Below are 12,090 nucleotides of genomic sequence, written 5' to 3'. Positions count from 1 at the left end.
GACCAAAAAGACGTAAAAGAAAAGACAAAAAATGCCGAAACGTCCTGAAGTGTCTTTCTTTTGAAAAATTCCAGTTCATCTGAGTTTAAAACACGTCGTGGGCACATACATAAATACTAAGACACATGTGACTATAGGTTATGACTTACTTGGCTGAATATTTGTGAATAACATCTTTGCAGATGTGGTCCCGGCATTGTTAGTAGCTGTACAGAAAATGGTGATATTACTGAGAGTGTCATTTGGCCTCATGACACTGATCACTTGATCTTCCTGTATTTCCTGGGACTGCTCGCCTCTTAAGGGAACTTTTTCTTCATCTGAGCAACTAGAAATGAAATAAACTTGCTGAAAAAGGTGAATAGATATTCATTCGCCATGTCAGAAACCTAACTCCAGTCAGGCACTGGAGTGAGATTTGTAGTGTCATAAACTCTACCACATGTTGAGGAACTGGCGAGAAAACAACAAGATTGCAATATTTAGACATAACTTCAAGTTTTTGTTAATAACAGGGTTACACGGCCATTCCGATATGGATTTTCCAAGTAATTGCACCATAATGTCTAAGATCTATGTAATATGTACAGTATATAGTTTGTAATTGTGAAATCTGGTGACGGATGTACTTTAATATTAGAAGTATGTTGAAGCATAAACTACAAATGTTCCACATTTATTAATGTTTCCCAGCACCGTCCTGATTGCGCCCTATGTGTTCTGCGTTGGTTCCGAAAATGAAATACCAACTTACATTGAATGTGGCAATATACAGCATAATGTGGATCCACATACCCTAATATTTATATGATGTACAGCACTGAGGGGCAGTTTGCCTGGGCAATATTATTTACTTTGAGCAGAGTCTTTAATGGCTATTTCATCAGTGGATGGCAATCTTTATAATGTTGCATCATGTACAGTGGATCTATCTACTTTAAGGCACTGACAGTTTTTCCTGAGTAACTGTACTGTGTAACATTCCTGCCGGCATCACTGCATGGCTTCCCATCCCACACCATGCAGATGCACCGACTTACTCACCACTCCTGGCCATACAGTGAGTTCTACCCACTGCCTGCTGTGTGCTGTAAACCACGTGTCCTGTGCTTGCTGTGTGCAATCATACTTCTTGGCTGTGTACATTCTGGCTGCATGCAAAGAGCGGCCGCCATCGCCCTTCCTGATTCTTAAAGCGGCAATGTCCCCAGCCTATTGCCAAGAGGCACCTGTTACTTAAGGCATCTCCACCAATGGGAAGATGCCTGAGCAATATTCTCTTTCAGTCTGTGTTCAGCTACTGAGTTGTCAGGTCCTGGTTCTGTCCTGTAACCCTGAATCCCTGTCTGTCCTTGTCTGAATGAGGAACTATCCCTTTACCTCTGTATATCCAAGTCTATATCATTCCCTAACCTGTTGTTTCTGTCTCTGTCTGTATTCCCTACTGTTGCAGTGCCTGAATCAAGCTTCTACCTGTGTGAATCTGGTCCTATCATCTGTTCCGCACCTGCGGCTCTGCATATGTTCTGCACCTGTGGCTCAGCATCTGTTCAGTCTGAACTGGGTCCTATCTGTTCCTGTATTCGAGAAGTATTCGTTTGTGTCACAGTTCTTCCTGAAAATGCTCTTAGTCTGAACTGGGTCCTTTCCATCCCTGTATTCAAGTTATACCTGCCTGTGTCCCAGTCCTTCCTGAATCTGTTCCTGTCCATCCAGTCTGAACTGAGTCCTACCCATCCCTGTATCCCACTAGGAACCTCCCTGTGTCCCAGTCCTTCTCGAAACTATTCCTGTCCCTCCAGTCTGAACTGTGCCCACCCACCTGCCTGCCAGAGTGTCAGGCATGCCTGTCTGCCTGCCAGAATGTCAGCCGTGCCTGCATGTACATCACCCGTGCCCACCAGTACTTATCTGTCTATACATCAGCTGGGTCAGACAGTATATCTACAGTACTTCCATGCACCTTTTGTTATAGTGTCCTGTCCCCTTTGGGGTCAGCTGCTACTGCCAGAAGCTGCTCTGGAGTGGTACCTGGCAGCTACCTGATGCACAAGCCTGACCTCACCACTAGAGGTTCCAGTGAACACCATCGTGGTTAGTCACGGGTAAGTTTTGTTTGTGGCACAGTGGGGCCACAATCCTTGCTCACACCATTTAGTCTGGGCGCGAGCGTTACATATTGTATAGCAATTTCAGCACTACCCTATTTATAAATGCTCTATTTATTCAGGCACTGCATAGTGCAATCTGAGCAGAGTATTGACTACTGCATTTGGGCATTGTATGCAATTCTTCATGTGAATTCTAAGCTGGATGCTTTGCTCAGTGTACTTTTTTGCTTTCTTGCACTTTGATCAGTGTACTTTTCTGTTTTCTTGTACTTTGCTCAGTGTACTTTTCAGTTTTCTTGTACTTTGCTCAGTGTACTTTTCTGTTTTCTTGTTCTTTGCTCAGTGTACTTTTCTGCTTTCTTGTACTTTTGGCAGTATACTTTTCTGCTTTCTCGTGCTTTGCTCAGTGTACTTTTTGGCTTTCTTGTACTTTGCTCAGTATACTTTTCAGTTTTCTTGCACTTTGCTCAGTGTACTTTTCTGTTTTCTTGTTCTTTGCTCAGTGTACTTTTCTGCTTTCTTGTACTTTACTCAGTGTACATTTCTGTTTTCTTGTACTTTTGTCAGTATACTTTTCTGCTTTCTCGTGCTTTGCTCAGTGTACTTTTCTGCTTTCTTGTGCTTTGCTCTGTGTAATTTTCTATTCCTCTGTGGCTTTCACAGAAATACTGGATATGTTTACTGCTTTATGACTTGAAATAAATCTATTCAAGTGACATTTTCAATATTTTTTCAATTCTCACCTCGTATCAAAGCATTGAAACCATTCAATAGTTGGTAATTTATACCCCTGGGATATGCATCTCATTTCCTGGGTACCATTTACAGTATTCATGTCGACAATTGGAGGACCTGGAACACATAAGTAACAGATGAGTACAGCATTGAGCCTCATTCCGTACATAACAGGCAGAGGGAAAACCAGATGGGTAGGGGTCTGATATATTTGGCAAAATTGTGCCAGATTAGGTTTTATCTGTACTAAATCCTGGCATATAATAACATTGCACTCTTCTGTACAGCCTTTTGAGTGAGCGAAGAGGTTGTCGGGAGCTGGATCACCCCTCATCTATAGTATGTTGAAGAGGGATATTGCACATAAAAAGCATTGTATAGGATAACTACACTTTTCAACTAATAACTTACTGTACAGCAAGATTTCGAAGGACAAGGAGGCGCTGGTTTCTGAATTGTTTACGAAGAACTTGTATGTACCACTCTCATTTTCATTTAGGCGATTCAGAGTCAGGATACATCTACGTCTAAAAAAACACCAAAATTTTAAAAATCGCACACTTTGTTTTCAAGGGGAAAATAATCCCCAATCTCATCTGCTTCTACTATGTATAATGTTGCACATCCACAAAGCCATTACGGCAGCACACGGAGGCCTACAGCTGCATAATGTAGAGCAATACGACCCTCATGTGGTACTGTCACGTGCAGTGTAGGAAAGGCTAAGTGCAACATGAAGGGATAAGGGAAAGGGAACCAAACACTAGGGAAGGGAGAACTGCAGACCCCATAGGCGGATCTAATGTCACCCTGTCTGCCCTATCGTCCCTATATAGGTTCCGCACCTATCGCCAAACAGGATACCTAATCCCTGCCTGACCCTGGAGATAAGCCCTGCATAGGGAAGGACTGGATTAGCTCTAGTCAATCCCCACTACCACTAAAGACCGATGAGATACACAAACAAGAGTAGACTCACAGAGAAACACAGACGTCAACCAGCAACAACAATGAGGAAGATTGCCGACTGCTACAGATCCAGGCCTCAACAGGGAGATAGTAATAGAAAAGGTGTGTCAACTAGAACCAGAGGAAGGTTGCCACTGGGTCCTAGAGTCAGAAGGCCCAGGAAGAAGTCTGCAAAGCAAACTGCTGAGATCTTCTGCAGTCAGATGCAGAGCGACGGTCTGCAGCATCTAACACACCCATGACAGGTACTTCTGTACAGCACATTATTATATGGATTTTATCCACATAAAGCCATACTTTACTTCTAGGAGGAAATACCTCTGTAATACACTGTCATATGTAAAGGGCCATATATTGTATGTCTGGATGTAAGGCATTCTTTTTTTGCTTTATACTTTAGAAACCAATTATAATCAGTTTTGATAGGGCATGTTAGGGCAAGTTAGATAGGATATGGGTTGAACTAGATGGACTTAAAGTCTCCCTTCAACCTTAATAACTATGATATGGGAAAATCTGGAAGGCGTCTAAATAAAAGGACACATATCCCGGACTTTTGAAAGAACCAGAAAGTCTTCTAGGTGCCATGTCCATTCTAAATAGACAGGGCTCCTTTTCGCTCATAGGTGCTGGCATAGACAACTTTTTTACATGGTGGCCGGGGCTAGAATGTTGCCTGTGATACCTAGGAGATCTTCAATGTTATCTGGGGTCTTTATTTGTTCATACGGTCCAGCTTTGATCTCTATTTCTTTAGGTGAAGTGTGGAGTGTATTTATTGTGTCTATGCAGGAGTCTTTACTTCTTTAAATGGTTTGGTCTTGGGTCTGTAATAGTTTAGGGGATCTAGTTTGGGTTCTGTATCTGTTTAGGAGGACATGATATATTTCTTTGGGTGGGTCTTATCTTGGTCAGTGTTGCGCAGTTTTGACTTCTTAAACTCCCTGATGTCAATTCTCAAAAGTCATCAAGTATGTCATCAGGTTGGTCATCAAAAAGTTCACGATCATATTATTGTGCATTGAAAACTAACCTGTAGGGTCCCTTGTCCTCCCATTTTGATAGAGAACTAACATTCTTCGTATTGCCGGGATTGTCGTGTAGCCATTTCCAGGACAGTTGACTTGGGTAAGCTTTGATATCTACTATGAGATGTATAGTGCCACCCTTGAATAATGTATGACTTCTGTTCTGTGATGTTGAAACATTCACAAAGGCTTTTTCTGGAAAAAAAAGAATATGGTTGTTTTTATTGACTGAATCAGATGAACTGGCCTTTAGATATTATCAGTACTGTCAATATTTAGGTGGGTCTTAAAGGCCTCTCCTTTTGAGTTTAGAGAACATGAACATGAGATTTACTTATTTACTTATAGACCCTGTGAAAAGTTGTTTGCTAAAGTGAAATTCTACATATGCACACACTGAACATTGTGACTTTCATGTAATTTGGTATACTTATATGCTAATTAGGCACTCAGAGCTATGAGACTGAGAGGACACATCAGTTTTGGGAAGGCTGCAGATAATGCCAGATATTTTCAGGAGCCTACTTCAATGATCCACTTAATTTTGTAAGTGGTCTTTCCCATAAAAACATATATCACCAGTCCACTGAACAGGTGATTAAAGGGAACCCTTCAACTGATTCATGCTGCCCTAACCATGAATCAGAGCTTGACTGCATGATTGACAGGTCCATCGCAATACACACTGGTGAGAACTGTCAATCAACTAGGGTAGTGTGGGGGACTATAGTCAGAGATGAGAATAGTCCAGCGCTGGCGTCTCCACTCCTTGCTCTAGTTGGTTGACAGGTCGCTATCATGTGTTACATTGAGAAGGACTTGTCAATGACTTGGAGTGGTGCTGGGAGAAGCCAGACCTGGGTAAGTGGCGCCAGACTAGTCCAATCTCTCTCTCTGCGGTAACTGGCAAGATCTTTAAATTGAAAGTGAAAAATATACCTGGCTTCAATTTTGCAGCAAAGTTATGATTCATGCTGCTCGTGGTTTAGGCAGGATGAATCAGCTGACAGGTTCCCTTTAATGTAGGAATTTAAATCCTGGAATCTTCAGAAATCATGAGAATAGGGGTCCCAAAGTCTCTTATATAAGTGGAGTGGTGGTGTGCATATGTGACTATTGCTCCATTCCTTATTCTTGACCCCAAATCTAATGGCCAGTACATGTATCTAGGTTCACGCATGCACGCAACTACTTCAGTCACACAAGGAACTTTGAAATCTCCATCTTCAGGATTGCTGGAGATCCCAAAATTCCTGTCCTACTGAGAGCTTATACATGTTGTCAATTGGACAACACCTCCAAGGTGTGACCTTCTTGGTAGGTGGATACAGGGTGTGACCTTCTTTGTAGGTGAATTCAAGGTGTGACCTTCTTGGTAGTTAGATTCAAGGTGTGACCTTGGTAGGTGGATTCAAGGTGTGACCTTCTTGTAGTTAGATTCAAGGTGTGACCTTGGTAGGTGGATTCAAAACCTTGGTAGGTGGATTCTAAGATGCTAAACAGTATTAGATTACACCCTCTATCTAGGAATTGCTTTTTAATTTTTAAACTTATAGGTTTGCTTTCACATATCAAATTGTACAGTAAATATAGTATGTTCCTCCACTATGTTTACATGGGGGGTATAAGAATGGATCCCATTTGTGAGAGTGAAGGTTTCCATTGTCCATCACTGTCTGTAGGATCCATGTCTCACGTGTGCAATGCAAAGTGCGTCTTCTGTGTGAGTGAAACTCTTGTCCCAGTACCTATGACTTGGAGGTTTGCAGAAGTAGTGTTAGATCCCCCATCGTTTTGAGCAATGCAGGCGTAGTTCCCACTGTCTTTGAATGTCACGTTTGCAATAGTTATATTGGAAGTTTTAGTCCAAACATCATCTACAGTATCAATATCTTCTGGTTGTCGTTGTGTAATCTATAAAATGAAACATTTTTGTTACAAATATCATTTTTTCTCTGAATTTAAGAAAAATAGTCCAGTCTTAAATAGAATATAATTAGTCACTTATATAGCGCCATCATATTCCACAGCGCTTTACAGACACCATCATCACCTTGGAGCTCACAATCTAGGTTCCTTGCCAGTATGTATTTGAAGTGTGGAAAGAAATCGGAGTACCCGGAGGAAACCCACGCAAACACGGGGAGAACATATAAACTCCTTGCAGTTGTTGTCCTTGGTGGGATTTGAATCCAGGACTCCAACGCTGCAATGCTAACCACTGAGCCACCCCATGCTTCCCATTTTTCGATGAACCACATTTATTAACAGGTGCATGTCTCTTGCTAAAGTTGGCAATTTTACGTTCAGTTGAAAAGCCTGGCCCTTTAGCTAAATTCTTCCCAATTTTCTCACCACTTTTAAAAAATACGAAGAAAAAAGCAAGAAAAATAATATTAATAAAATTAAGCATCTTCGTGCAAAAATACATGTGCAAAATTTGTGATACAAAAATGGCAAAAATAGGCACTGTTTATTGCCGCGGTATATTGCTTATCTAAAAATTTCCATAATGTATAAAAAGAAGAAAAAACATTGCCTGGGATGTACTTACTTTTGTTGTGTTGTGCACCCAAGTGATGAGAGTTGATTTAACGTTACTAGTTGCAGTGCAGGTCATAATGAAGTCTTCACCTTGAATTCTGATATTTTCATGGGATCTCAGAAAAACTGAAGGTATGATTGGCTCTAAACAGAAAGAAAACTGAAGGTATGATCTCGTCTAAAGATAAAGCTTGTGGAATTATTTAAATAGTTCCATGGGAGACATGGTGGGTGAATGATAAGCGAATTGTAATCCCTGTGACCTTAAAACTTCATAGAAATTTACAACTATTTTAGTTTGGGTCACAATCCAGGGTGAAGTTGCTTGAAGGCTAAGTTCTCCAAACTCATGATTCTGAAAGTTAATATGGTCCGAAAATGTAAATGTTCTTTAGAACTCAGCCTAAAACTATGCATTTCACCTGTACAAACCATACGGCCGGAATTCACATATAAAAATTGCAGAAATTCATTATTCATTCATTATTCAACTATTTGCAGTTTTGCTTAGGGGTCCTAAGCTGACTGGCACAAACAAATGTATGTATATAGGCACCATTAAAGAAAACCCATCACTTGCCAGAAATTTTTTTTTTCACCTGATGGAAATGTCGCTGTTCGCCTGAATCTGGCGTTGTTTTTCTTTTGTTTCTACGCCTCTCCATTCCTGAGATATGACTCCCTCTTCGTTGTATTTAAATCTAGCCATTTGAATCAAGAGGGCGTGGTCTTCATCTTTTCTCTGTGGGTGTTTTCTTGATGACTACACCCAGTTACTTAAAGAGATTACACTTACATAAGGGGAATAGGTGGCCATATCTCAGGAACGGAAAGGAGGAGGAAAAAAAGAAAAACAATGCCGGATTTGGGAGAACAGCGGCATTTACACCAGATTAAAAAAATTCAGTTTATGGTAAGTAATAAATCTCCTTTAAAGGTCTCTTTCAGCTCCTCTCACCTCCAGATGTGAAAGATGTGTGCTGTGCCTGCCAGATTACGTGTCCTACACATTAGGCCTCTTTCACACTTCAGTTTTTTACAATCAGTCACAATCCGCCAGGTTTTGAAAAAAACGGATCCTCAATTTTCTTTTGAGGATCCGTTTTTTTTCCCCATTGACTTCCATTAATGGCGGATTGTGACGGATTGCCATCCGTTGCACCCGTTTTTTTTGCGGATCCGCCAAAAGTTGCTGTCTGTCACCATCCTCAAAGATTTCAAAACGGAGCTTGCAACGTTTTTTTCTTTGGCGGATCCTCCAGACACTAATTTAACCCGAAATTCTATCTGGGTGCCGGACAAAAAAAAAATCTCTCTCTCTCTCCCTCCCTCTCTCTCTCTCTCTCTCTCCTTTTCCAGGCTGCGATTCCTTTAAAATTCTTCATTTGTCGGATCCGTCAAAAAAACGGACAGGTGGCATCCGTTGTCATCAGTACTAAAACGGATCCAACATCCGTCCTTTTGGCGGATTTTGACTGATGCAAAAAACTGAAGTGTGAAAGAGGCCTTAGGATGCACATGTACACTCTGCCAGCATTGAATGCATCCTGAAAGACACCTGGTGACAGCATCTCTCGCCTCACAATGTGGCAGTGCGAGGTATTGGAGAACCCTTTTAATAAGATATGATCGATCATTTTGGTTCTTTATGCAGTTAAATCTTTTTAAATCTATCATCCGCAAGTAAATGAGTGAACAAAAGGGTTTTTTTTTACAAGATTTCAAGAGAATGCTACAGAGATGAATGTGTCTCCTATATATTGCATTTCATTAAGGGAGTTGTCCACTAGTTTACAAGTTTAAACTTAATGGGTCCAGGGTGGTTTAAGAAATTAAGAAAAACCTACATTCACCTACTGCAAAGACTCCACTCCTTCTCATAATGTGCATTGATCTCTACCAGTCTCCTGGCATCAACATCCAGAGAAAGGGTTATACGAACGCTGCAGACAATCAGTAGCTACTGATCGCTTGAGGCTATAACCATTGATTGGCTACAGTAACCATGTGATGTCCTCTGTTAGATGTTGATGCCAGGAGACCAGAGGGGGACACACTACCGAGTGCAGGAGCGGCACAGATCTGGGAGGGGAGTATAGCTTTTTATTGTCTTACTCCACCTTGGACACATTAAGTTTAACTTTTAACGTATTCTAGAACCCCTTTAGGTTAATCACTGTAATTACATTTTTGGACTATTTATATTTTATTACTTTTCCTGACGTAAATCTTCAGCCGGTTGCTATTCTTTGTAATGCCATTCACTTTGGCACTACACATAAATATATTTCCATTAAGATCCATCTGAACATCACGGATTGTAAATCCTTTCTTGGCGTCAAATGATATATTTAGATTTTTTCCAAAATTAGTTGTTGGCTCAAAGGAAACAGCAGAATCTGGAACTGAAGGATCCGTTAACAGACATGGAATAAGGACATCCTGCCCTTCATAAAGATTTATAAGAAATCCATGTAGGGAATTCCAATAGTTGGATGGATCTGTAAAATAAAGAAAACATGAATGATGTTTAATTGTGTTAAATGTAAGAAAATGGGACTATAAAAAATTTTTTTTTCTAGTTTCATACAACCCCTTTGAAGAAAAACTCTAATTGATACATTCTTTTACATGTACTGATTCCCATGTAGTTTGAAGGACCCCACCAGTGTCTTTTTTCTAGTTCAGCACTGGAGTGGTATCACTAATGTCATTTCCCTAACCCTATTTATATACTTACCAGTCACCGTCTTCAGCTCTTCCTGGAGCCTCTCCGGTCTCCTATCCTACTATCTAGTGGCCACAATTTGTGACTTTCCAAAAGTCAGAGTTAGCGGTCACAGGCTCTCAATGTAAGTCTACGAGACCCTTGTTCTGGCCTCTTTCTGAGTCTCACAGACTTACATTGAGTTGTGACTTCCGACAAGTCCAGCAAAGTGCTGTAGACTGACAGGAGTGGTGCCGAGAACAGATGAAGACGACAGCTGGTAAGTATGATACTAGGGGCCCAAGAACTTAGATTAGTCACACCACTCCAGTGGTAAAGTAGAAAGAAACACTGGAGTGGTGCTTTAACTAAAGATTAGAAATGTAGAAACTCCATTCATTCAGCGGGAATAGATTATCTTTGGGATATACCAGAAGCATAACCTAAAGGGAACTTATCCCCTAACGCTATTAATCTGCAGATTTGGGGTTAATCTACAGGTTCGTAGTGTTTCAAAGTTACCTGGACGCCACACTAAGAGCCCAACTGCCGGGAGGAAATTAACTATATTCCTCCAAGCAGCCTCGGGCTTTCAGTCATAAATGCATGGCCGGCATGATTTCTGTCACAGCTCAGTATATAGCGGCTGTAACTATGCACCGGCACTGACTATCGGCTCAGCAGTACATCAGTTTAGAGCCAGCTGTCAGTCAGTGCCAGGACGTGGTTGCAGAGACCACTGAAGCCACACCCCTATGACTGAAAGCCAGAGACTGCCGGTAGGAATAAAGTTCATTTTCTTCTGGTAGCCAGGGCTTTCAGTGCAGTGGCCAGGTAGCTTTGTAATGCTAATAACCTGCATATTAACCCCATATATACAAGTTAATAGCATTTGGGGATGTGACAGACTCCCTTTAAAGCTTCTAGTTGCAATAATTGTACTCAGCTCCTGAACCATAGTTCGCTCTATGTCTATTACTGGTAAAGGGACCATTGGGTTTATCATTTACCAGGGTCTACAGTAGATGTAAGTGCTTTCTCCTCACCCCCTGTAGATACGCCCATGCTTAGTACGTTTATAACTTATATTGCTTTCATTAACCTAGCTTTGGGTAAACAGGATTACATCTTCAATAGTTTAGGCAATAAATTGCCGATTGCTGAAAGCCTAGTATAAGACAATCAATTATAATGAAAGCTCTGTCCTTGACTATTTCTTTCAGTCCTATAAACAGTAAATGGAGAGGTGGTGCCTATGTTCATGTTCATATGAGGATACCAGAGTTGGGACCTCCAGTGATCATTTGTGGATAGATGAAAAGTTGTAATCTTGATGCAAACAATTTACTGGTCTCATGTGTTATTCTACTTGCCAACTTTTGTAGTGCCTCTTGGGAAGATAGAAACCATTTTTCACAATTATACCCTCATTGTGAACCACTTAATGTGCGTTTGGATGCTGGGGCTCTGTCTGATAATGGAGAACTGGCTTTATGAACATAAAGCCTACATGAAGCATAGGAGCTCAGGAGGCTTTGGCGGTACCTGGGAGTTTTGCCATCTCTTCCGTGAGGATTCGAAGACTATGTAAGAGAGTTGTCAAGTATCTACATACTGCTAAACTGAGATATATATTGATTCCATTATTAAATATAATTTTTTTTAATTGAGAGAGTATTATATTCTCAGTTGAACACTGTTACCTTTCACGAAGAGATGCACTGATGCACTTTCTGTAGAGTTGGAGGAATCGTACACACATCTGTAGCTTCTTGTGTCTTTATATGTAGCTTTTTCAATTTCAATCACATCATCCTTATTATTTTTGTTTTCCTTTCCTTGAATGATCCATTTCACAGGTCCATTTCCAATGCATTTTAAATTGATGCGACTGCCGGGTTCTATAACTTTTTCACTCCCAGCTGGAGCAAAGTCTTGTTTTTTTGAACCTGTGCAAACAAAGAGACATTATATATAAGGTGCATAAAGATGGGCA

General features: G+C 40.9%; 1 protein-coding gene across 1 annotated transcript in view; it reads right to left on the bottom strand.

The window, feature by feature from the left end:
* The window catches only part of CSF1R (colony stimulating factor 1 receptor), a 77,540-nt gene that overhangs the window by 43,678 nt on the left and 21,772 nt on the right, over nucleotides 1-12,090 (bottom strand). Inside the window, exons 2-9 of the mRNA XM_073567995.1 lie at nucleotides 11,798-12,043; nucleotides 9,601-9,888; nucleotides 7,398-7,531; nucleotides 6,592-6,757; nucleotides 4,849-5,038; nucleotides 3,258-3,373; nucleotides 2,855-2,963; nucleotides 150-328 (exon numbers count right to left, since the gene is read on the bottom strand). Coding sequence (XP_073424096.1) covers nucleotides 150-328; nucleotides 2,855-2,963; nucleotides 3,258-3,373; nucleotides 4,849-5,038; nucleotides 6,592-6,757; nucleotides 7,398-7,531; nucleotides 9,601-9,888; nucleotides 11,798-12,043 — 1,428 coding nt within the window. The remainder of the gene's footprint in view (nucleotides 1-149; nucleotides 329-2,854; nucleotides 2,964-3,257; nucleotides 3,374-4,848; nucleotides 5,039-6,591; nucleotides 6,758-7,397; nucleotides 7,532-9,600; nucleotides 9,889-11,797; nucleotides 12,044-12,090) is intronic.

Source organism: Dendrobates tinctorius, unplaced genomic scaffold (assembly GCF_039654945.1).
Source record: "Dendrobates tinctorius isolate UK_male_01 unplaced genomic scaffold, ASM3965494v1 ptg000020l, whole genome shotgun sequence".
NCBI lineage: Eukaryota > Metazoa > Chordata > Amphibia > Anura > Dendrobatidae > Dendrobates > Dendrobates tinctorius.
This window is presented reverse-complemented; position numbering and strand designations above follow the sequence as displayed.